Source organism: Tympanuchus pallidicinctus, unplaced genomic scaffold, assembly GCF_026119805.1.
Source record: "Tympanuchus pallidicinctus isolate F22 unplaced genomic scaffold, pur_lepc_1.0 scaffold12, whole genome shotgun sequence".
NCBI classification, from domain to species: domain Eukaryota; kingdom Metazoa; phylum Chordata; class Aves; order Galliformes; family Phasianidae; genus Tympanuchus; species Tympanuchus pallidicinctus.
Window position 1 is genome coordinate 11,062,688 of NW_026294637.1, and position 25,262 is coordinate 11,087,949.

Here is a 25,262-nt window from a genome sequence, read left to right on the forward strand (position 1 = left end):
CACTTCTGCCTTATCTAAAGTATGCTTAAAACAACAACTATAAAATACAAATATAGTTTAATTAAATAATGACATTAACATTGAATTAACTAAATATACTTGGAGTAATACTGTACAATAAATAGACTTTACTTCCATTTTAAAACTTTACTCTTGTGTTCTTTAGGACTGCAGTATCAGTACATTTGATGGCCTGGTCTCCTGATGGTGAATACTTTGCAACAGCTGGGAAGGTAAGGATAACAAAAACAACAAACAGGATAAGCTCTTCAGTTGTGTTCCTTTTTTCGACAGAAGAAAATAAGTAATATAGAATGGTCCTACAGCCATGTATTCTACTGTAGTCTGAGCTAAGTAATCATCTTCTGTATAATGCTCTATTTTCACGTAATTCCATGAATTTCAACAAGAAATTTGATTTAGCTGTTTACTGTTACTGAATACTTCAGAATTGTCCTGAAAATACAGTGACAGTAATACAGACTCAGTTATATTTTAGATAAAGTATACTTAGATGAACTTTCAGATATGCGTAAACAATTTTTTCATCCTCTATTTGAAATAATTAAGATAAATTTTAGATCGTGAAAAACATATGCATTTAAGCAAGTGTAACGTGCATATCAGTGTACAAACAGAAAGATTTTCTGTTTGCAGTGAAGTCTGGGTTTGCTATCAGTTCTTAACTTCTAATTCCATTTGTCATATTTTTTGTCAAATTGCTATTCAAACTAAGTTTTCAACTAATAATTCTCTTTAATGTTGCCCTCTCATTTGAGTTCTGAGAGTCTGCATAGTTGGGCATTTATTGCTTGTGCTAACGTTGGTCAAATGATATAGGAATTTTAGAAACCTTTATCTTCTTAGACTTATTAAAGAGGACAAGGAATCGCAAGCTGTCATTACTTTATGACTAAAAATCTAATAATGACACCTCAAAAATACTACATTTAAAGTCACTGTAGTTAGAAAAATACCAAAACTTTTGCTTTGTTCCATGCTTCTGTTTTCCATGAATTTAGTTTCATACAGTTAAGAATTTGGCTAAGCGTGTGAGGCAGATGGTTCCAGTAGTTATTTCCTGTTTGTAGGACAGATCCATCTTAGTTCCTTCACAGTTTCATCATAATTTTTAACAGTGCTGTCTCTCAACCTTTCTTCTTGCAGAGTCTGGTCAGATACTGCCTTTTACATGTTTGACAGGAAATAAATAAGAGCTCCCAGAGATTTGTAATTTATTTGTTTATTGTGCATCTACACTCCTTTTCCAGCGCTGAAATCCAAGGATGTATTGCACAAATATATACAGTGTATTGTGGTCATCCTAGTAATGTTGCCTTAGTTCACATCAGTGCAGTCACACTCCAGTCCCACTTAACAGCATTTGGAGTATTGCTGTGTCAGCAATTCACTTCTGTTTCACTTAACCAGATCAGTAGTACCCAGCCATTCAAATAGGAAAGGTAGCACATGTTCTGCTGGTGGAGGGAAGGGTTGTACTATGCAGCCACTCGTCATTCATGGGCCTATTGGCAGCAGATACAGTGCTTCCCACAAAAATCAGGCTTCCTGTGCATGGGAACCCCCAGGGACTTCAAGCACAAATTTTCCTAAGGGAGAAATTGACTGGTAATAAGTTTAATATTGAGCTAGGAGTGGCAGCCTGTTTCTGGCTTTCATTTTTGCAGAGGAATGGATGTGGGATTGAAGCACACATATATAATATGCAGAAAATGCAAAGAGAACCAAGAGGAATGTAGGGGGACAAACGGACTGCAAGAAAAATTACTTCTGGGAGTGGTGTGTTCCTAGCAGAATATTTATTCAGTCCTGCAACTCATTTCAGGATTACTATCAGTGAAATTTCTGGTCCCAGGAATGGGCTGACTGCAAAACTGCAAATAGTTCCGGGGCATAGATTGAGTATTCGTGAAAGGTACTGAACAGCAGTCTTGTATACCATTTTAGTATTTTCTTTTTCTGACTTTTTTCACTTGTAGCTAGCTAATCCCATGTTATTTTGCTGCTTTACCTAGGATGATTGCCTCTTAAAGGTTTGGTATCCTATAACTGGTTGGAAGTCATCTCTTCTGCCCCAAGAGAATGAAGAGAAGAAGAAATGCTCAGGGGTTGTCAACTTCTCATTTGCCTATTTAGCTCATCCTCGAGCAGTGACAGGATTTTCATGGCGTAATATTAGCAAGTACATGCCCAGGTTTGAAAGATTTAATTTTTAAGACAAGCAACAAACCAGCAAGCATATATTTGACCAAACTGTTACGGTTTTTTGTATTGTTTTGTTTTTTAACACACTGCTTAAAGTTTGGCCATGAGAACATGGTTCAATTTCACTGCTTATGCTTTGAAGAAATTGAACATATCCAGCATATACGAAGACATCCGTTCCTTATTACAACAATTATAGTCATGTTAATAGGAGGAATTCATTCTAAAATATGGTCTGAGCTTCTCAAGTTCTGCCAGACATTGTGACACTGGAAATAAAACTTTTTCTTTAAACAGTTAGCACTGCGTAAGATTTTTTCTGAACCTTGTTGTATATGCTGCTGTTTAATTCATTGTTTGATTCACTTTTCAGGATTTAGTAAAAATGTATGTATTCTTCACATTATCCAGCAAAAAAATAACTTCGACAGTTCCATAACTGCAGTTTTATAAAAACTGTTGCATTTATCAAATAATAACCACCCCATGTTCACATGCACTTTTGCTAATAATTTATGAGTTTATCTGTCAGCATGTTGAAAATCCCTACTGTTATAAAACCTTTAGTTTTATAACATACAAACCTTTGTAATATATAAACCTTTAGTTTAGAGGGAGAGGTAGGAATTTGGAGGAAGTAGCAATGACTGCTAAGTATTTGTGTTTCTTCTGATTTTTGTTGTGTCTTTAATCACAATTTATCTATGTTGAGTAATATTTTTGATATGCTTCTCTTTAGGGGTTTAGTCTGCAATGTGTTACTCACATCATGTCTTGATGGCATCTGTCGACTGTGGGCAGAGACACTGTTACCAGAAGATACTCTTCTGGGTGAGCAGATATGTGAAACTAGCACTTCCAGCATTAGCAGCACCATTTCTCAATCTGGAAAGCACAAAGACAGAATACAGCATGCACTAGAGGTACAATACTTGTCAATTTTGTATTTCAGAATTGTTAAAACTTGTAAACATTTATTAGAAAATTTAAACTATGCAGAACTCTAAAACTGTGTATTATTTAATTCTTGCAAGTGTAGCAGAATAGTCTGCATTATTTATAGATGTATGTTATTAATCACTGAAGAAATAAGGTTCTTTCTGCACCTGAACTACATGTTCTTAAATTCCAGTCTACTTTTTCCATAGCTAACTGCAAGTGTTGAGGAGAGAGCATGACTAATATGGAATAGTAAGATGGTTTCATTTTGACTGCGTCTGAAAGTCTGTAGATAAAAAAAAAACATAGAAGCAGTAAATACACTTTACTTTAGGCATCTGAGTAGATAATTGCATTTCCAGAATTATAAAAATGTGAGGCTCTAAGTTTCAGTAGCAGTCACATGCAGTATATTATGTTTACAGGAAAAGAAAACCTGTCATTGTGAAAACAAAACCAAACAAAAACACCACTCATTTGTAGAATATAACAATCAGGTGAAGTTCTTACTTCTTACATATCATGACTGACAATACCCAGAGAGGGTGGAACCAACTATGTTTCAGGCTATTGAATAAGCTGCAGTCTCCATGTACTCTCACTAATTTTTAGTTGCATAAACGTAATTCATTATAAAATTGCTTTATAACTGTTTCTGCTTTTAGACTGTAATAATCTTTTTCATTATTGTTACACAAAATAGTTGGATTTTTTTTTGTCTTTGAAGCAGATAATGTAAGGACCTTTCTGGAGACTGCTAAAAGAACTCCGTCTTCAGTCAGAACTGATACACATGAGCTTGATTAATCTCCTTTGAAATGAACTTCAAGTAATCTTTTTGAAATTAGTCTTCACTTCTTAGGGAGAAGGAAATTTTAAAGCTTTACGTTTTACATAAATATTTATATCTTAATTTTTTTATTGTTTCTTAAATTGTTTTTTCTAACTGTACCAGACAATTCACCACTTGAAAAATATGAGAAAAGGACAAAGGAGGTCTTCCGTTCTTGTTACCCACACAGATGTGTTGCCAGATCAGCAGGGTACTCATGAAGTTCAGCGTCACATTTCACATCACGCAAATGCACTCGGTCACTTCCACATAGCAGCAAGCATCAACCCTAACACAGGTAAAATGCAACCATTTATCAAATTGTTAATAACAGATTTGAACAAAATGGAAAAAATAAACAGAGGGATCTGAGGTCCGTGTTCTTTGTTATATGTCTTTGAATGCAAGGTATTCATTCATAGGGAGAATATTATTTCATAACTTTTTTTTTTGCATAGAATTATGTAAACAAATTGGTCTGAATATTTTAATTACTTATTAATTTTTTCCTAAAAAAATCAGATGGACAGAATGGTTGTGGTTGAAAGAGACCTCTGGAGATAATCTTGTCCAATGCCTCTGCTTAAGCAGGGTCATCTACAGCCAGTTGCCCAAAACTTTCAGCATTCTTAAAATCCAAATTAAATTTATTTTTGCATATCAGAAGTAAAAGAAATTTCACAATCTAAATTTCAAGCCTGCTTCATGCTTGGTTGTTGGATTTAGGGAGGCAACAGTATATGAATGAAGTATTTTAACTACAGAATATACAGAATGAAGAAAAGTTGTACAATATTTTTTTTTATGGATAAAACCACTTTGTTTTTTGTAGAAGAAAAAGATTAAAGATACTACTTTACCTAAAGTCCGTAGGTGAAGTGACAACACTGCAACTTATGAAACAATTGAGCAATTAGAGCTAGTAAATACCATTTACTATTCTCATCACAATTTGTTAGTTCATTAATGTTAAACTGTATTTTTATTGTTTTTAATTCATATGTAGGAACTTGACCTGAATCTTACTTTTCCTAAACTTAGAGGCAAAATTATGTTCTACCAAGAATGAATTAAATGTTCAATCAAGAAATCTGTTTATAATATAAGTATATATACATTTATATAGATTTAAGATACAGCTTTTTGATTTATTTACAACAATCCACAGATATTCCATCTGTTTTGGCTGGAACAGCTTTTAATACAGATGAAGGCAATGGAGGTTTCGTCGTTCACTGGTTGAATAATAAGGAATTTAATTTTACATCATCTATTGAAGTATTTATGCAGCATCTAAGAAAACTTTCTGAGCAACAACTAGAAGAAGATTTTGATAATGTTGAGGTTGAAGAGCAAGAAGAAATAGAAGAAAAAGAGAGAGGTTTGCGCATGAAATTAGATCACGGTTAGTAGCCTTGAGATCTATAGCACAAGAATAATTTTGAAACACATTTATTTAGTGCAGTAATTGATGCAAATATTTAGCACGAGAATCAGAGGTTATATTTTGTTATTAACCTAAAATAAATAGATAGAGCTAGAATTTTGCCTCCGCAAATAATCAGGTGGCATGAAAAACTTAATGATATATCCCCTATTGGAAGACAATAATGATTTATTCAGTGAAAAAAAAAGGTTGCTTTGTTTTTCCTATCTGTTTTGGAAATGCTTTATAGTTAGGAAATAAAGACTAAGACTTGCTCTTGATTTACCATACAATCTGATTGTCAGTAATGAACAATGATTTGATGGCAAGCTTTAAGGAGGGTTGGACATTGTTCCACTTGAATGAAACTGCACTCTATCTAGTGTAAGCTTTGCATCTTACACCTTACAGCATCCAGTGATCCCAATTGTAGCTGTTCACATAGGAACAGAGGGACATATTGTGAAATTAATTTTTGAAAACATGTCCTGCTGGAAAGACTTCACATTGCTGAGAGAATGTCACTTTTCCAGGGAATGTATTCCTTCAATTTTATTAAAGATTACAAACCCCATTTAATTTAAAATTCCAAAAATTTATTTTCCCTTGTTTCCTCACAGTTAATAATAATGAATTATCTAACTAATAATGTACTATTAAAAACTTTTCTGCCTAAACAAGCAAGAGTTAATACTGAGGGTATTAACTAACGAGTATACAGAGGGTATAAACTAATAATGAAATATTGTCATTTATAATTCTTGGGTTCTTAAAATCTAGGTTAGTGCAATTTATTTTGTCATAATTCTGACTGCACATGCTACTTCATCAATGATCATATACCACATAGTTCATGATAACATTTTAAACAGAAATAAAAATACTAAACCAGCATTAATACTAAATATCTGTTTTTATGTAATTGAACAGAATAATCGTAGTCAGGATAAGATTCTAAGTATCTCAATTTTGATGACTGTGTTCATTATTACTAATTAGGAGCAATAAATGGAGAGTTCTACAGACAGATATTTCTACCCTCAGTTTGCATGAATATCCTTATGAGGTAGTGCTGTCAACAGATTTTAAAATGTTTTCTTGTTTGGAATAGAAACAATGGTAGGAAAATATTTGAAATGGATAAAACACATTTCTGTTGCAGACTTGTCTATAGATAGAGAATCAGAGACAGGGACTGGCACAGGCTCTTCAGAACATGAAGATGGAGAACGAGAGGGAAGCCCCAAAACATCTCTAGGAGGAAGCCTGCGGATGCCTCTTCCAACAGTTTTGTTAGATCGGAAAATTGAGTTGCTGCTGACTGAATGGAACAGAAATCCAGATATGCTTTTTACCATTCATCCTGTCGATGGTACCTTTCTGCTATGGCACGTGAAGTATTTAGATGAATACACGCCAGGCATCTTTCGCCAAGTTCAGGTGTTGTATATTTGAAATTGGTTTATTACTTATGATCCTAATGAAGTCATTGTGTTCCTGCTATTTAAATCTGGTTATCAGAATGAACTTACTTATAAGCATTTCCTGTAACATCTAACATGTATTTGGACTTGCACTGTGTTGTTATATTCTAATTTTTTTTTTTTTTTTTTTTTTTCCAGGTTTCATTTTCTTCTAGGATTCCTGTTGCATTTCCATCAGGAGATGCTAGTTCCCTTAGCAAAAATATTATGATGTATGCTTGCCCTGTCTTATTAAAAGATACCAGTAATGCTGTACATCAGAAGACAATGGACTTTTCAGATAAAACTCTAGAGAATAGAGGACCAGGCTTTACCCAGAGCAGTACAAACGTGAATATAATTTCTCCCATAGTAATGATGATTTCCAAGCATATAGATGGCTCTCTAAATCAGTGGGCAGTTACTTTTGCTGATAAATCAGCTTTCACTACTGTGCTAACTGTATCACATAAATTTAGGTACTGTGGGCACCGTTTTCATCTTAATGATCTAGCTTGCCATTCTGTTTTACCATTACTGTTAACATCTTCTCATCATAATGCTCTATTAACTCCGGAATCAGACAGTTGTCACGGCTCTGACAGAATAAGCAGAGTAATGGATCCTAGTAAACATCTGAAAGGTTCTTCTCGGCAACAGCTTAAAAATGCAGCAACTCGTACATTTCATGACCCAAATGCAATCTACAGCGAGCTGATTCTGTGGCGCGTAGACCCAATAGGACCTTTGTCATACACTGGAGGAGTGTCTGAGTTGGCCCGAATTAACTCTCTTCATACTTCTGCTTTCTCCAATGTAGCCTGGCTTCCCACACTTATTCCCAGCTATTGCCTTGGTAAGTACTCTTAGCATGATGCCATGTAAAATTAACACCAGTAGCCTTAGAATTTATTTTAAAAAATAAGTTACTGTTATATTTGGAATTTTGTACTTCTCAGCAGTTTCCTTGTATTGTGCCATGGGCATTCTTACTCCATTTGAGGCTAAGCTACTTCAAAATAGCATAGTTTGTGTGGGCTAAGAGTTTGTAGTTACTATGGATCAGCTGATAGGCAGCAATTTCTTTGTTAGACTTAATAATCACTCTCATAACAGGACAAGGTGATCCCATTGCTCAGTATGCTAGGCAACCTTAAATCAACTACACTTACTTTACAAAACTGCAAACGCTATTTTTTCAGTGGTCAGGATGTACAACATCAGATGCAATGCCCTGGGGGAAGTTTTTGTATAAAATTTTGATGCTCTCTGTTACATTTAAGAAAATTGTTGCTAGAAATGTTAATCTGTCACTTAGATACTTATTTTTAATTATAAAGATGCTGTTGTAATAGTGGTTGTCTTTGTGAACAGTACTAAAAAATGTAAATTGTGAATGTAACATTATTCAAGTTTAAACTAATAACGCTAGGATACTTTATTACAGTAAGGCTAGACTGACTTTGGCAATTCTTAAATGGGTATCAAAGGCACTGAACAACCTCAAAAATACTAAGTATGCTTAATAAATGCATAACTTTTCTTTGATTTAAAAAAAAAAAAAACCTTTAATCACATAGTACAGTTTTTTGCTGTCTCAGTCTGCAAAGCTGCTATTCTGAACAGTTTACCTTAGACTACTTTAAATCATCTCCAATAACCTAGGGAAGGTAGAGTTCCAAGCACCTCCTCAGAGGTTCTCTTTGACAGCGAAGAAAACATAATAATTTTAAGGAATGGCAGTATTCTGTTAGGCAAACTATGAATTATATTCACATACAAAAGTGAATCTCACTTAAATATTTCAACTTTTATGAGAAATCTTGGTTAAATAAATGAGCAGAAACTTACCCTGAAGACTTAACATTGGTGTTTTAATCCACATAATTTCTTGGGTTTGTTTCACTTCAATATTTTATAACAGTTATTGTTAAAAACATTCAGATATTGTGAAGTGGAATATAAATGACTACCTGAGACTATTTGATGCCCTTTTTTTTCTTTAACTCTACAATTTCTTTTTTTCTACTAGGTACGTACTGCAACTCTGCTAGCGCTTGTTTTGTTGCATCTGATGGCAAAAACCTGAGGCTCTACCAAGCTGTTGTAGATGCAAGAAAGCTTCTGGATGAGCTATCTGACCCAGAATCATCTGTAAGTTTTATGTAGTTATGGCTTGAAATGTTAAAAATAGAAGTAGTTAAGGTAACATTTTTTTCCCCTCCAGTGGTTTGTCTTCATTTATTTGTGCGCATCAAGTTTTGTGTTGTTGCACATATAAGGCTTTAATTTTTAGTTTGTGTAATTACATATGTTTTTTAAATGTCTATAAACATTAGCAGACAGCAATTCTATGCATTACTACTAAAAATGGTTAACAGGGAAATTTTAGCAAGAGAGGGAAAGAAAAATGGGATTTCTTTCTTTGTCTTCTCAGAAGAGGGGAGTCAGGAGCAGCTAAGCAGGTAAAGAGGGAAGAGCAAGACTTACATGCACACACTTAATGTTGATATAGGAGGGAATCAGGGCAAGTTATTGTTAATAATTAATAACTCATATTTTTTGCTCTTTTATCTTTCTTTCCTATGACTTCAAGCAAAGTAAAAACTGCCCTTCTAATTGTTACTGAATAAACAAGCACATTTTTCCTGTTTCCATTTTTCTGTTATTTTATAAGCTATCCTGTAAAAATATTAGCTGTCAGTATTCTGATCAGTCTGACCAACCTGTTGGAGGAGTAATGAATGTGAATGTTCCAGCAGTGACCTAGAGTACATTCAGTTTATATATAGCCTGAATTGATTGAATTTTTTCTTTTAAATTTCTTATAAATTTTCAGTGTTGTGACAAAACCTGAAGCTTTAAACAAAAGTGAAATGGTATATTTGAGTTCTCTGTGGTACAGATACTGAGTTATGTTATTATGAAAGGATAAATCTTAAAATAAACAACATTTTCTTTCCATATAAATTGGTATGTTATCCCCGTGAACAGTTTCAGACTCAGAGTGCACATGTTCTAATAAGCACATTATTCATAACTGCCAAAATGAAAACAGGAAGAAGCCTAAGAAGCCTATTAACTATTCACTGCAACAACAACAAAAAAAACGACCATTTTATTGTAAATGGTTGCAATTTCCTTTGTTTGAAGGGAAAATCTACTAACTCATCTCATTTTGCTTTGTTTCAGAAACTGATCGGGGAAGTGTTTAACATTGTGAGCCAACAATCTACTGCTCGCCCTGGATGCATTATTGAACTTGATGCAATAACTAACAAAGTAAATAATTAATTAATTCCGTAGGATATCACATAAAGGTGTTTGATAGCTTTGTACACTAATTAACCTAACATATTGAAAAGACACAAAAGAAATGACATTTCTCTATGGTGATAATGGTAGTGATGAATTTCCATGAATGTTAAGATACCTTTCAGGACCTTTCAGAACACTTTCAGGAGACAACTTTTAGCTGCTTGGATCTCAAAGTCCATTGCCATGGAGTGTAACAATATTTTCTAGGCACGAATCTTGTTTAAAATAAACTTGACCAAAGACTGGTTTATCCCCATCATGATTTAAAGGAAAAAAATAACAGTCACTGTCAGAAACTCAGCATAACATAGGGACAAATAACAACATCGAAAGATAAAAAATAGAGCTTAAGTCTTTTAAAATGTAGGAATCATATATGACATAGTTGGTACTCACAGAAGTTACTGTGCTGGTTTCTTTAGGTAGCAGCTTTTTTAGGTAGTGACTTTTTTTTATTTTTTTATCATGTTTTACTTAGAGATATAGGTATATTTGACAAATCTAAATAAGCATTTATCTGTTCTTCAATATTTCTTTCTCTATTCTTCTATGTCTTTTAACTATTAATCATATGGAACCTTTAATTCAGGTTTACAAAATATTTTTTCTAATATTTTTGTCATTTTTTTATGAAATGATATGTGGAATACAGGAAAGGACTGTGAACCATCTTTATGGTATAAGAAACAGTTTTTCTCAAGACTTCTGTTGAAAGACAGTATCAAGACATCCTGGTTACCTTTAATGTTTTCTATTTCTCTTAGCTGCTTAGCTTCTAACCTCCCTTGTCACCTGAGCAGTATAAAGCTTAACTAGCATTCTTGGATCTTATCAATACCTACAGAAATAGTAAATAGGATAATTAAGTTTTCATTTGTCACTTTCCTAGTTTTTAAAAAATGAACGTAGACATCAGTACATCTATTCAAGAGAAAGGTGAGGCTGGAACTAGGAAGAACTTTAGAATTTAAAAGGCAGCAACAAGCTCTGGAGAGAGAGGTCCTCTTCTATGAAAAGACATTGAATCCAGGTTTCTTAGAGAGCATCCTGATCACAATGGTGACTGTAGACATTCCCATAACACAAATGCTGTGTAACCTCTCACTACCTCCTTTGTTCCTAGCCACCGTTGTAATGGCATCTGATGAAGCTCTAAGAAAAACACCTTTTATATTGAGTGACTTAGCTCTTGCTAATTTCATCTAGTAGGATTTTAAGAATACCTGTATGGAGGAAGATGCCATTCCATAGTTCTCTGGAAAAAGAAGATATTCAGGAATGTGAAAATTTTGCCATTGATGTCTGGAAGACACATTTTCTTTGTCTGCAGGAAATGTTTTCAGTCCCAGCAGCCTCCCTTGTAGAGGGGTAGAGGTACTGCAAAGAAACATCTTACTGTCAGGAACAACAGCTATTGAGATATGAGAGGAGGAGTATCTGAGGTTCCTTCCCTTTTTTAGCAGATTTCTTAATTCATTGCAGTCATCTTCCCACTGAAGAGGAGTAGTAGAAGTCTCAAGATATTTTACTATGGTCATTTATTCATCATCTAAAGAAATAAAAATCATCTTTAAATAGTTGCAGCAAAAATATTATTACAGAATTAGTCTAGCATGGTAGATCTCAGTAAAATTTTTTGAATATACAAACAATAGGTTCTAGAACATGCTAGTTTCAATGTACAGATGAAAATGTTTTTCTAATAGAAAATGATTTTCATCATTATAAAGCGATCCCTCCTTATCAATACTCAGATTACACAAAATAAGTATTTTAGTACAAAATGTTGTTAAACATTAATTCTGAAAGCATTACTACTGCTCAATATTTCAGTGTGGCTCAAATACTCAATTGCTTCATGTCTTTCAAGAAGACTTCATTTTGGGATACAAACCACAAAAGGAAGATGTGGAAGAGAAGGAAACAGAGATATTTTTCCAGCCCTCACAAGGTATAGCATAAAAATAAGTACTACGAAGTAGGTACCAAAAATGCTCTTGAACAGTATTAAAATTTAGCAGGCATATCCTAGATTCAATTTAAGGAGAATCTGTTGAATTCAGTGAAATGTGTGAACTGATGCTGCTTATATAAATCATTGCCTACATGGTAACAGTATTAAGTAAATTTATTCTATTTGCTTAGAGTAAAATGTTTTAACTTGTATGACAAGGTCCATTTTTCAAAATGCTGTATCTTTTAAAATCCATACAAAGTAGAACAGAAGTCTATTTCCTGAATTAACATGTAGTTACAAGTGATAAGATGAACATACCTATTTCATAGTTAATCCTATAGAAAGTAACTGGGAATTTAGTAGTAGATTTAAAAGAAAAAAAGGTAGAATGCAGGCTTGTAGGGAAAAGAACTTTTACAATATAGCAGAGTAGTTCAAACTGACTGAGAAGGTAAATGCATTTAATTAATCAAAATTATTCAGGCTGGCTGCAAGTTAGTCTCCCCATTTTACTAATTCTTCTATAAATCTGAGCAAACAAAATATTGATTTAAATGTTGTTACTAGTATTGAGCATTTTATAATCAATTTCAAGGAGGAATTTTTTTTTTTGTATCAGTGTTCTTTTATCCATTGTAAACTTCATGACAGTTCATCAACGTTTTTAAATTACAGGATATCGTCCACCGCCTTTTTCAGAGAAGTTCTACTTGGTAGTAATTGAAAAAGACAGCACTGGCTGTTCTGTTCTTCAGATGTGGCATCTTCATCTCAAATCTGTGCAAGCTTGTTTAGGCAAGTATTTTCTTATAGGTGAATGTTTTGAATATCATGACGTGTCATGAATTTGAAGCTTGTCATTTTAGAAGCAGTAGGAGTAAGATTCCATGCAAACACTGGTTGTGTTCTGTACTACTGACAATATAAAAATATGTTGAAATAATAAGTAACGTATCATTGAATTCTTTATTTTAAATTGTCAGTATTTCAGAATGTTACGGATGTCTTATAATGAGCATAAAATTATTTGCAATAAAACTAAAGCAGCCAACATATAGAATTATTTTCTGCATAACTGAAGCACAACTAAGAAAGACGTGTGATTGTAACATATTCATGCTTTGTTCTAACATATAAACAGGTTTTTTTTTAACTGTTTTCAATGACTTTTTTTTTTCCAATATAGCAAAACCAACTGAAACTGCTTTATCAGAGAACAAGCTTAGCATACCTGAGCAGAAGACTGTAGATTCTTCTCCAGATTTATCACCTGGCGTGAGTCCCATTCCACGATCTTCATCAATTGCTAATCTTCAGACTGCTAGTAAACTCATTCTGAGCTCCAGACTTGTGTACAGCCAACCACTGGATCTTCCTGTTGGTGTAGAAGTAATAAGAGCAACTCCTTCAGCAGGTAAATTTAACATTTTTTTTCTATCTAATTGATCTACTGTCTACCACCTGGTTTATAGGACAGTAACCCTAACCCTATCACTCTCTTAATTGAATGATAAAGGAAATGTAGAACTAAAAAGACTCTCTCACCTCTATGTCCATATCTCTCAAATCCAAAATGTCTTGTTTCTCATCATCTCTTTTTTAAATGTATCAAGTCCCCCAAATCAAAGCTACTTGTATAACTTATTGTTCCAGTGCTTGGAGATTTAACTCCTAGACTTAGTTTATTAATGAACAATTCATATCCACTTTGTCCCCTGTCAGCATTGATCTGATGAGTATTTTGGGGGTTTTTTTTAGTAAACTTTGTGTACTTACCTCCTTTATTTGTCTCTCTCTTCTTCTTTTCAAGATACTTTTAAGTACTATCGTGCTCCCCGTAGGTTTCATTTCTGAATGCTACACAAGCCTAATCTTAATGTCCTTCAACTCATCTTATTAAAGCTTTGTATTCCCCTCATTATTCTAGCAATCATTTTCTTAATTAGTTGAGTTAAATTTTACCATCTTTGAGTAGTGCTGCAACTGGCAGATGACAAGTAATGCCCAGGCTCCTAACTCTGTCACTGATCTTAAAACATTTGTTTTTATCTAACTCCAAATTAGAAAAATACAACCAGATCAAAAAGTGCTTTGTTAGTAGTGACAGCATTGTGGCTATCTTTTATAGTCGTTTGACTTTTGTTACTATTAGCAATTATGTCTGTTCTAATTTCAGGTCACTTGAGCTCTTCTTCAATATACCCAGTCTGCCTTGCACCTTATTTGATAGTAACATCATGTTCAGACAACAGAGTGCGTTTCTGGAGGTGTACTGTAGAGATAGATCTAAACAGCAAAAATGAAGAAAGGGAAACATATCATTGGAGAAAATGGCCTTTAATGAATGATGAAGGAGAAGATAACAGCAGTACTGTCACCATAGTAGGAAGGCCAGTTGCTGTTAGTTGTTCTTACACAGGACGTCTTGCAGTAGCTTACAAACAGCCTGTACAGCATAATGGTTATGTTTCAAAAGAATTTTCCATGCATGTTTGTATACTTGAGTGCGAGTCTACAGGAGGATCGGAATGGGTTTTGGAACAGACAATTCATCTAGATGACTTAGTTAAAGTTGGAAGTGTGCTTGATTCAAGGGTCAGTGTAGATAGCAATTTGTTTGTTTACAGTAAATCAGACACATGTCTGAATAAAGACAAATACCTAGTGCCCAATATCAAGCATTTGGTGCATTTGGATTGGGTATCGAAAGAAGATGGTTCACATATACTGACAGTTGGAGTTGGTGCCAATATTTTCATGTATGGGAGACTTTCAGGAATTGTAACAGATCAAGCAAGCAGCAAAGAAGGTGTAGCTGTTATTACTTTACCGCTAGGTGGTAGCATAAAACAAGGTATAAAGTCAAAGTGGGTTTTGCTTAGATCAATTGATTTGGTATCATCTGTAGATGGCACTCCTTCACTGCCTGTTTCTCTCTCCTGGGTGAGAGATGGTATACTGGTGGTGGGCATGGACTGTGAAATGCACGTTTACGCACAGTGGAAACACACTGTCAAGTTTGGTGATGGTGAAAGTGATGTTTTTACTTCTGAAGATTTGGCAACTCAAGATCCACTCAAAACAAGCTTGATATCAAAGAAGACTAGTATAATTGATGGGGCAGGTATTGTGGATGATGTTTTCGGCACTCCAACTGTAATTCAAGACGGAGGCCTTTTTGAAGCTGCTCATGTACTTTCACCTACTCTCCCTCAGTATCATCCAACTCAGCTATTGGAACTTATGGATCTGGGTAAAGTTCGCCGAGCCAAAGCCATTCTATCACATTTAGTTAAATGTATTGCAGGAGAAGTTGCAATAGTAAAAGACACAGAAGCTGGAGAAGGCAGTGGTCCTAAACGCCATCTTTCTCGCACCATTAGTGTAAGTGGCAGTACTGCAAAGGATACCATCACAGCTGGAAAAGATGGCACTCGAGACTACACAGAGATAGACTCTATTCCTCCACTGCCACTTTACGCGCTTCTTGCTGCAGATCAAGATGCAACTTATGTTTCTGAAGAAACTTCTAAAATACCCCAGGGCTCTGAAGAAGACGCTAAAAAAAAAACAGAGGACCAGTACTCAGATCTGTTTCAGATTCAGCCTGTTACAACTGATGACTTCATTGATTTTGAGCCTGAAAAGAGGGAGAGTAAATCTAAAGTTATTAATCTCTCACAGTATGGTCCAACTTACTTTGGCCGAGAACACGCCAGCGTCCTTTCAAGCCACCTGATGCACTCAAGTCTGCCAGGCCTCACTCGTCTAGAGCAGATGTTCCTTGTAGCTTTGGCAGACACTGTGGCCACAACAAGCACCGAACTAGATGAGAACAGAGATAAGAATTACTCAGGTTAGTAACTGGCATATTATTGAATTAACATTCATGGTCTTCCCAGCTAAGGGAATTTTAGTCTTTGAAGTATTTGGGGATTACAAAGCTGAAATCTAGTATCAGTTATTCAGATTTGATATGGCAAAGAAAGGAATACTTAAATACAAATCTCTATATTTCATGCACAATACTTTGTCTCATACAGCAAATTTAGAAAGATATATTCATTAGATACTGCATACAGTAAGTCATATGCATTCCTTTAAATCATATACATGCCCTGTGTAGTCACTGCCGTATTCAAAAGTCAGTGTTTTATATTTTACAGGAAGAGATACCTTGGATGAATGTGGCTTACGATATTTGTTGGCTATGCGCTTGCACACCTGCCTTCTGACATCACTCCCACCACTATATCGAGTTCAGCTACTTCACCAAGGTAAGTTTTAGAATGAGGTATTACTTTAATTTGACCCAGCTGAGCTGACAGGATAACAGCTATTCTTTGAAGCCCCTTTATTTGCGAAGTGCATGTTCCCCTGCATGCACTGCATGTAGAGAAAATACAGAGCTCTAGAATAGAAGCCAGATTCTGTGCCATTCCATTTGAGCACAATTTCTCCAAACAGATCACATACTGATTGATTATATGTTGCTTTGTTTATGTTGGAGGAATGAAAGTACTGCTTTATGGAAGCATGGTTTTTATCTCCCCTACAAGATAATTTTATCATTTTCATCACAGGTGATTTTTTTTTCCTTTGCTCAATCTGAGTAAGTGAAATACACAACAGGAAAGAAAAGCAGTTACCACCTCAACAGTGTACAGAAAGTTTTCCGGCCCAGAATGAGTCTGCCTCTGAGATAATGTTTTCCTGCTGTTTTACACCATATAAAACTGTAGTATGTATATGATTGGGGTGCTGGAAAAGAATAGAAGCATTGAAGAGAGGACATATACTGGGAGATGTTTTGACTTCACCTTGAACAGCTCTACTTCCTGTCAACAAACATCCCTCTCTACCAACACTCTTTGCAGAGGTTCCATTTTGCATCTCTGATGTATTCCATTTGTTTATTAATGAGTATTAATCTTCTGAATCTTATTATGTTACTGTTTAGGCCTATCTACCTGTCATTTTGCATGGGCTTTTCATTCTGAGGCTGAGGAGGAGCTGATCAACATGATCCCTGCTATCCAGAAGGGAGACCCACAGTGGTCTGAATTAAGAGCTATGGGTATAGGTTGGTGGGTCAGGAATATCAACACGCTCCGAAGATGCATTGAGAAGGTATTCTAGTTGCTTATAAATTATAACTATATGCTGTTAGATGCCTTAACAAAAAAGGTAACTTGTGCAGACTCTCTTGTACTCCAGACCAGCTGGAAGGCTAACTACTTTTTTTTTTACATAGCCCGCTTCCAAATAGCAGTACTGTCAGATCATGTTGGCAGTTCTGGCTTATAAATCAGCAGTATCATGCGATATGTTTGAGCTAGGAAAAAGCCATTTTTGAAGCATTTAATCTTTTCCCCTATATTTTATAGTATGTTTAACATGGCATTACTCTATTTTGTGAAGAGTCATTTCTTTTTAGATATGTGGCAGCACATATCAATAGATTAAACAAGGAATTATATTTTGAGTTCAGATGTGGGTCTTATTTATTTAAGAAATAATTATTTCTAACACAAAGTAGCGTCAGATCTCATTTCATGCAGTTTTTATGGGAGCTCTAATAGTAGATAACATGCAGTATGTGCTTCAATATTATTTTATAATGTTTCCCGTAGGTACCAATGAGATTTAAATTCCTACTTCAATAAAAATTTCAGCTTTCTTACCAAGTTTGATGGATTTGATTTATTACTACTCCTTGCTTTGAATTACAACAAATAATGTAGCCTTTCAGATGTTTGTGGAACAGAAATATCCGGTAGTTTACTGAATTTCTAAGTCATGTGATGTAAAACTAAATTAGTCATCCAAATCTGATGCGATTCCATCTCTTGAGTCCTACACAGAAAAACACCCAGAATGGTCACTAAGGAAATATTTGTATTACCTTGCAAATTTGGAAATAATTGGTCACAAGAAGAACTTCATCCAATACTATGAGCTACTGTAACTTTTGAGAAAAATATTTTTATTTGCACAGCTGTAACATCCTGCTGAGGAAGGGCATTAATATGTGCAGTAGTGCTGCTTTTTCTGAATTACAGGAACATTAACAGTGTAATGAGCTGTTGTCCCCTGTCAATAAATTAATTCTTGCAAGTCATTCAGAAAGAAATTACTGTTGCTTTCTATAAATAATGCAGTCACCCAGAGCATCCTCCCAGCAGAGAACATACGTTCTTAAGCTGAAAGCACGCTTTATATTTTCACTAGTAATAGTAGGTTTTGCTTACTACAGGTTGCAAAAGCTTCATTCCAGAGGAACAATGATGCCTTAGATGCTGCACTTTTTTACCTTGCTATGAAGAAAAAGGCAGTGGTGTGGGGTCTATTTAGGTGAGTTCTGACTATAAGTTTGATTAAATTATATTTGAACCAGGAATGCAAAACAGAACTCATTCAGGATTAGAGTTTAATTGGTGCTGTTCAAGTGACTGTATCCTAAGGCCATGTAATAAAAACTTGTGTACCTTGCATTTCTTTATGCAGGTCTCAGCATGATGAAAAGATGACTGCTTTCTTCAGCCACAACTTCAGTGAAGACAGATGGCGAAAAGCTGCTTTAAAAAATGCTTTTGCTCTGTTGGGAAAACAGCGCTTTGAACAATCAGCTGCATTCTTCTTGCTAGCAGGTTCACTGAAAGATGCAATAGAGGTATTAATTTTTGAGAAATTAAATTTTAGTTTCTAGTCTAAACTATGGAACTGCATCCTTAAAAGCTGATCTTTTTGTAAAGTGTGGAAGCAGAAAGGGTATGTCTACACATGGAACCCTGTAGACATGGCATTTACCTCCACACTACTGTGAAAAAAAAACTTGGAATCTGATCTGAAGACCAGAATGAATGTTCAGATACATGAGTCCTCAGTGGAAGGACTCTTGAGAAAGCAATCATGACCCTGCCGGTGAAGCTTTGTTTTGCTTGTTGTAGCACTCTGTTCAGCTTCTAGCTACTCTGCATTCCCTACTGTTAGAACATCAAGTAAAACACAAAGAATCAAAACAAACAAACAAAGATCTTCTGAAGGATCCTTTTTTAGTGGAGTTGTGGTGTGGAACTGCCAAAAGGAAGGTGAAAGTTCTCAGCAAGGTCATAATTTAAGCAGTATATCTTAGGAGAGAAGGGAATTAGATAACTTTTACTTATCTTGCCTTTTTTATGCAGTTGTGTCTTTACCTGAGAATGTAAAGGCTCAAAAACATTATTCTGCAGATGAGTCAGTGGAAGAAAATCTTACCAGTTATGTACAAATGTTAAAGTTGGAAGCTAGGTTTATTCCACTAGCTAAAACATCCTTATATTTCTATCTGATATATTGTTTTTTGACATGATGTACTGAGGCATACTATAATCGCTACAATAGAAGTACACCTCTTTCCAAACATGGAAGAAAATATGGCACTTATAAATATCTCAACATACTTTTGATTCAAAGATTAACATATACTTTAAAGATCAGATATCATGAGGAAAAAAATGTATTGTGTAAAAAATTATTGTGTAAACATGTTGCTGTTCACTGTCATTTAAAAAAAAAACTTTCCCTCAAAAGAGACCTTTTCCCTTATTATCACAGGTGTGCCTGGAGAAAATGGAAGACATCCAATTGGCTATGGTTATCGCTCGCTTATATGAATCAGAGTTTGAAACCTCTGTCACATACACCTCCATTCTTTATGAAAAGATTTTGGGTTGCCATAAGGATGGAACTGGGTTCAGCTGTACTAAATTGCATTCTGATCCCTTTCTGAGAAGTATTGCTTACTGGATAATGAAAGATTACACTAGAGCACTGGACACTTTATTGGAGCAAACACCAAAAGATGATGATGAAAACCCAGGTAAGGAAAAAAAAGATTGTCTACTGGATCAAACACTCAATGACATAGTAGAGAAGGGGTAAAGTTTTCTGTTTATGTACACAGTCCCTTCTCTTGAGATGTTATGATGCTGAAATTATTAATAGGCTTATGTACTAGCCCACTCAGTTTCTTATGGAAAAAATATTTTTTTCCAGTTTTTTCCACAGGCTTCTTTCCAGTGTCCAGTACTGAGCTTAGTTCTAATAAGCTCAGATAAAGTCTAATAAGTCAGATAAACTCTGGAGGGCCTAATTTCTTCTTACTTTTCCTACAGTACCTCTCTTCTACTTAATGGTAGCTAATTTTTATTCTAATCAACTTCAGACTCGCATTCTTGCTTCTAGGAATCAGCAGTTCTCAAAAGCAGGGCTTCCTATGCAATCTCTTGCTAGATTCACGTTAAATGATGGAGAATTGGATGCGCTGATTTCTGTAGTATGTTCCCTGCACTAGTTAAATCTACCTGGCTGGTCTTCTCAGATTATTTTAAGCTTAGCTGGTGAAACAGTAACAAAGCAGATGTGAGAGCTTCATGTTTCCACTCATCCGGTTTACATCTTTAATGTTTTTGTGGGGAATAAGTAATTCTTTTGCTTTGTTTTGGCAACTAGACTGTCTTTGTTTTTGCATTTTGAATCTTTGTAATGCAGAAAATACTGCAAATCAGAGTAACACGTGAAATCCATTGTCAATAAACGTCTCATCTGTTTAATTCCCTAGTTATTGTCAAGTCATGCAATCCTGTGGTATTCAGTTTTTACAATTATCTTCGGACCCATCCTTTGCTGATCCGAAGATACTTCAGCTCACCAGAAGGGACTTTGGCCACCTTAGGTCTAAAAACTGAGAAAAGTTTTGTTGATAAAATTAATCTTATAGAAAGAAAATTATTCTTCACTACTGCAAATGCTCACTTTAAAGTGGGTTGTCCTGTGCTAGCTCTTGAAGTTCTTTCCAAAATCCCAAAAGTAAGAAAAAAATCTGCTGTAGCTACAGAGAAAGATGCATCTAGTCCTCCAATGCAGGCTGGTGTTTCAGATTCCAAAGCCTTAAGGGATGGTGGTGGAAGCGGTGATATAGACTGGTCAAAGCCAATTTCAGCTTCCTTTGCTTTGGAGGATAGTGCTGAGTCTTCAACACAATTTGATTGGAGTCAACCAGCAGCAAAATTTGATGATGAGCCTCTTACTCTTGATTGGGGTGAAGACAAAAATGAATCAGATGAAGAAGACAAGGATGTCGGTATAATTATGAAAAATTCAAAATCTGCTTCCAAGAGTGAAGAACAAGATGAAACCCCAGACAGTAATGTCCCACAGACACTACATGGAGAGATTTCTGATGTTGGAGACACTGAGGTTGATGTCATTGCTGAACAACTGAAGTTCAGAGCCTGTTTGAAGATCCTAATGACTGAACTGAGGACTTTGGCTACAGGTTATGAAGTAGATGGAGGAAAGCTCAGGTTTCAGCTGTACAACTGGCTTGAAAAAGAGATTGCTGCCATGCATGAAATATGCAACCATGAAGCAGGTGGCAAAGATTACTGTAAAACATACACCAAAGTAAATGGGGATCTACTTGATCATGAGAATGTTATGGATAAGCCAGACATTGGTTCCTATGAACGGCACCAGATAGAAAGGCGTAGGTTACAGGCAAAACGAGAACACGCTGAAAGACGAAAGTGGTGGCTGCAGAAGAACCAAGCTCTTCTACGAGTATTTCTAAGTTATTGTAGTCTCCATGGGGCACAAGGAGGTGGTTTAGCATCTGTAAGAATGGAGCTGAAATTTTTGCTGCAAGAGTCACAGCAGGTAAAACAAATTCAGCTGATTTGTATTTACGAGTCTGAACAGTTCTAGTCTGTCAATTTTATCAAATGCTTAAATTTGTACCTTAAGCTAAGCAATTCTAATGTTCTTCAGGCAAGAACTTACTATTCTAGCTTTCTGTGCATCCGCATCCTGGCTATTTGGTTCTTCAGAATCTGCCGGAGGATTAGGCTACCTGTAGTTATATAAATACTGCTCTATGTACTACAGACTTAAATGTATATTGAAATTATAGTTTTGATCACTATATTTTGGGTATCCATATAACAAGTTAAATAAGTATTAAGTATGATAAAATCTCTTTCCCTACATCACTGCATGTCATGCAAGGAGCTGTAAGGAATAGAGTCTTAGTCAGCATACTGCTCCCTTTTCTGTATTATGGCATTTTCTACAGTAAATGTAAGTGACTAATCAGAGCAAATGCTCTGACTTGGAATAAATCATGGAAGTGGCTCCAGTCCCAGAACTTACTTTTAACATCCATCCTTGTGAAATCTTGTTTGTACTGAGTAGACAGCAGTAGAAGAGAATAAATAATCCTGGAAAAAAAAAGAAAAAAAAAAGTAAATTACTGTTTTATTATTATTTTTTTCTCAAAGTAATCATCTTAAGTGCAATCTTTTCTTTTAAACAGGAAACTACTGTAAAACAGCTTCAGTCTCCACTTCCATTGCCCACAACACTACCATTGCTATCTGCAAGCATAGCATCCACAAAAACTGTGATAGCTAATCCTGTGCTGTATTTAAACAACCATATCCATGATATTCTTTACACAATTGTGCAGATGAAATCACCACCACATCCTAATATTGAAGATGTCAAGGTAATGAAATCAGGTTGTAAGAAATGCTGACTGTTTACAAAATGGTGAGAATACACTAAAATTGTGTTTAATTTTCAACTCTTACTCCTCACAATATTGACCTTCTTTCTAAAATCTAGAGAATTGAAAATGGTAGTCAACCAACCACTTGATTTCTGACACCTTTTGGAATCTCCTCAGTTCCCTTTCATCCAAATAATTCAGTCATTCTTGAGAAGCTGTTCTAAATTCAGATGTTCACTAAAGCACTGAATTGTTACTCTTACATCACGATCATATATGTTAACTATCATCATCTTGGTCAAATCTGGCGGGAAGATTAATGAAAGTAGAGGTGGAAGCTATGAGGTACGTTGTAACCTTCTGTTTATACCGTAGTTATAAATCTTAGTCCAGCGTGGATTGTACTGATTTCCATGTAGTTGTGATTAATTACTTTATCTGGCCCCATATCCTAGAGTAAATAAATTCTGTTCATAAAATAGAGGGGATTGGGGAAACATATTTCCTGAGACTATACAACAGTTAATTAGTAAAAATCTAGATCATTGGTTTGTACATTTTTATCAGTATTCACATTCATTAAATTTCACTTAAATTTCTATTGAGTAAATGAAAGTAGGTGAAAGCTATAAACTAAGTGGACCGTCCCATTGGTAGTTAGTTACCAATTTGTAAACTGCAACCCACGCTCATTTACTTCTTTACATTAGTTGACTCCTTTTCCATCCTGCACTATGCCACATTAAGTATCGTTCTTATTCTAAAAACTCTTATTCCACACGCATTTTCCTTTAAAAGGAAAGTCAGAAAGAACTGACACTTCCTAACTGTAATCAACTATTTAGATAACTTGTATCTTTAACCTGAGGTATGGCATCTCATTAAATAGAGGAAGTAGGAAGAGATGGAAATGAGCAGAATGTTAAAAAGCATTCATGTTTTTTAGCAGTTGGCAGTACCATTTTCAACACAGTTTGGCTTCCATCAGTCTTTCCAAGAAATCCTTGCATTTCTTCTTCTAGGAAATGGAGTGTTTCTGCTGCATTGTAAGCTCATAATAGTAATATTCTTGTTACTAGGAGAGTCCTGAAAAATTTTAAGCACGTAAATGAGGTGAAAAAGCTATTATAAATAATTAAATGATGATTACACAAACTTCTGTATCATGCATATAAAGCAAATACTACTATAATGAGTTATGATGTTATATTATATTGTTTCCAGGAACCAATCAGACTATAGAAATCACTGTTAGAACAGGACTTAATCACTTCTTCAGTATACTCACCCTGTGAGAGGTCTGTATTAGAGTAATTTTTTAATTGCTATTTCCTGACTGTAGTTTAAAACTGGGACATTCTGGCATAACACATTTCAAAAACTATTTAGAAAGAAGTGTGGTTTACATACCTTTGTGTATAAATTACATATAACTTACCAGCTCTTTTCATTTTAGGTGTACACTCTTCATTCTTTAGCAGCTTCCCTTTCTGCATCCATTTATCAAGCACTGTGTGACAGCCACAGCTACAGGTACAAATAGAATTTCTTTCTTACAGTCCTACATTTGAAGAATATTTAGTGCATCCAAAATGGAAATTCTTTCTGCCTGTGTCTAAGCAAAGAGATTCAACTGCTATGTATGTATAGATAACTATGCAACCCACACATTAGTTCTGATAGTTCCTGCCAGTTTCACACAGATAAAATAATAACAATCTTTTTTTTCCAATGAAAGGAGGAAAATCTGGTATCAATCTTAGGATGCTTCGAAAAGAACGTCTGAGTGCTGTTTTCCACAGTATATCCATTGCTGGGTGGGACTGCATGGAAAATATTTGAGGTTAAATGAAGTCAGGTTTTGGACAGTTCTTGTTTCAAACCAAAATTGGCTGTAAAAATATAACAAGTTTTAATTTAAAAAGTATATACTATGATATGAAATTGTAGTCTTGTAGAACTTTAAATATTGCATTTTCTGATTAAAAAGAGAAGCATTTCTATATACTGTATTTATTGCAAAAATGTTCTGAAATCCTTTCTCATCAGAAAAAAATTTATTTGTATTTAGCAGCCAAACAGAAGCAAATCAGTTTACAGGAATGGTTTATCAAGGACTGCTTTTGAGTGATCGTCGCAGACTGAGGACAGAGAGTATTGAAGAGCATGCAACTCCAAACTCATCTCCTGCTCAGTGGCCTGGTGAGACAAAAATAAATTACTTTTAACATGTCTGGAAAAGCTCCACTTCAAATTTTTTTTCACTGCTCTGTAACTTCATAACTTACAGTACAACTTGATGGCAATTTTTCATGCGAATATAGAGAAATGATGGGAGAACAACGATGGATAAGTGTTTTAAATTTAGCTTTCACATGTGACAGCCGTTAGCTTCCTCACAGATCAAAACAAAAATCGAAACTTTTCATATGGCAAATGTCTTACTTGAGGAAGAGATCAGAATCTTCAGGATAAATTCTATAAGCTGATTATTTGTCATCCTAACATGTTTTTTTCTGGTCTGTGTCACCCTCAAGCATAGCAGTTTCTGT

General features: G+C 35.0%; 1 protein-coding gene and 2 long non-coding RNA genes across 8 annotated transcripts in view; 1 reads left to right on the forward strand and 2 right to left on the reverse strand.

Moving 5' to 3' along the window:
- Positions 1 to 25,262, forward strand: part of DMXL2 (Dmx like 2) — a 51,563-nt gene that overhangs the window by 10,891 nt on the left and 15,410 nt on the right. For 2 of the 5 annotated variants that reach the window (XM_052671915.1, XM_052671917.1), the window contains exons 6-27: positions 167 to 233; positions 2,037 to 2,215; positions 2,966 to 3,149; positions 4,121 to 4,295; positions 5,166 to 5,402; positions 6,586 to 6,863; positions 7,046 to 7,742; positions 8,919 to 9,040; positions 10,079 to 10,168; positions 12,038 to 12,155; positions 12,837 to 12,956; positions 13,348 to 13,575; positions 14,338 to 16,017; positions 16,328 to 16,438; positions 17,122 to 17,291; positions 18,418 to 18,515; positions 18,669 to 18,834; positions 19,758 to 20,022; positions 20,764 to 21,860; positions 22,516 to 22,707; positions 24,167 to 24,243; positions 24,782 to 24,912. In XM_052671915.1, coding sequence (XP_052527875.1) covers positions 167 to 233; positions 2,037 to 2,215; positions 2,966 to 3,149; positions 4,121 to 4,295; positions 5,166 to 5,402; positions 6,586 to 6,863; positions 7,046 to 7,742; positions 8,919 to 9,040; positions 10,079 to 10,168; positions 12,038 to 12,155; positions 12,837 to 12,956; positions 13,348 to 13,575; positions 14,338 to 16,017; positions 16,328 to 16,438; positions 17,122 to 17,291; positions 18,418 to 18,515; positions 18,669 to 18,834; positions 19,758 to 20,022; positions 20,764 to 21,860; positions 22,516 to 22,707; positions 24,167 to 24,243; positions 24,782 to 24,912 — 6,482 coding nt within the window. The remainder of the gene's footprint in view (positions 1 to 166; positions 234 to 2,036; positions 2,216 to 2,965; positions 3,150 to 4,120; positions 4,296 to 5,165; positions 5,403 to 6,585; positions 6,864 to 7,045; positions 7,743 to 8,918; positions 9,041 to 10,078; positions 10,169 to 12,037; positions 12,156 to 12,836; positions 12,957 to 13,347; positions 13,576 to 14,337; positions 16,018 to 16,327; positions 16,439 to 17,121; positions 17,292 to 18,417; positions 18,516 to 18,668; positions 18,835 to 19,757; positions 20,023 to 20,763; positions 21,861 to 22,515; positions 22,708 to 24,166; positions 24,244 to 24,781; positions 24,913 to 25,262) is intronic. The other 3 variants (XM_052671916.1, XM_052671918.1, XM_052671919.1) reach the window with 2 other exon arrangements.
- Positions 142 to 18,759, reverse strand: LOC128075323 (uncharacterized). 2 transcript variants are annotated; one of them, XR_008203742.1, is made up of 7 exons: positions 18,650 to 18,759; positions 15,861 to 15,986; positions 13,393 to 13,536; positions 11,428 to 11,581; positions 4,184 to 4,286; positions 2,993 to 3,111; positions 142 to 225 (listed from the first exon to the last, which is right to left on the reverse strand). It is a non-coding gene; the product is annotated as an uncharacterized LOC128075323 (long non-coding RNA). The 2 variants fall into 2 exon arrangements; XR_008203743.1 differs by lacking the exon at positions 18,650 to 18,759 and adding an exon at positions 17,846 to 18,402.
- Positions 21,984 to 24,171, reverse strand: LOC128075326 (uncharacterized). Its single transcript, XR_008203746.1, has 3 exons — positions 23,670 to 24,171; positions 22,353 to 22,420; positions 21,984 to 22,053 (listed from the first exon to the last, which is right to left on the reverse strand). It is a non-coding gene; the product is annotated as an uncharacterized LOC128075326 (long non-coding RNA).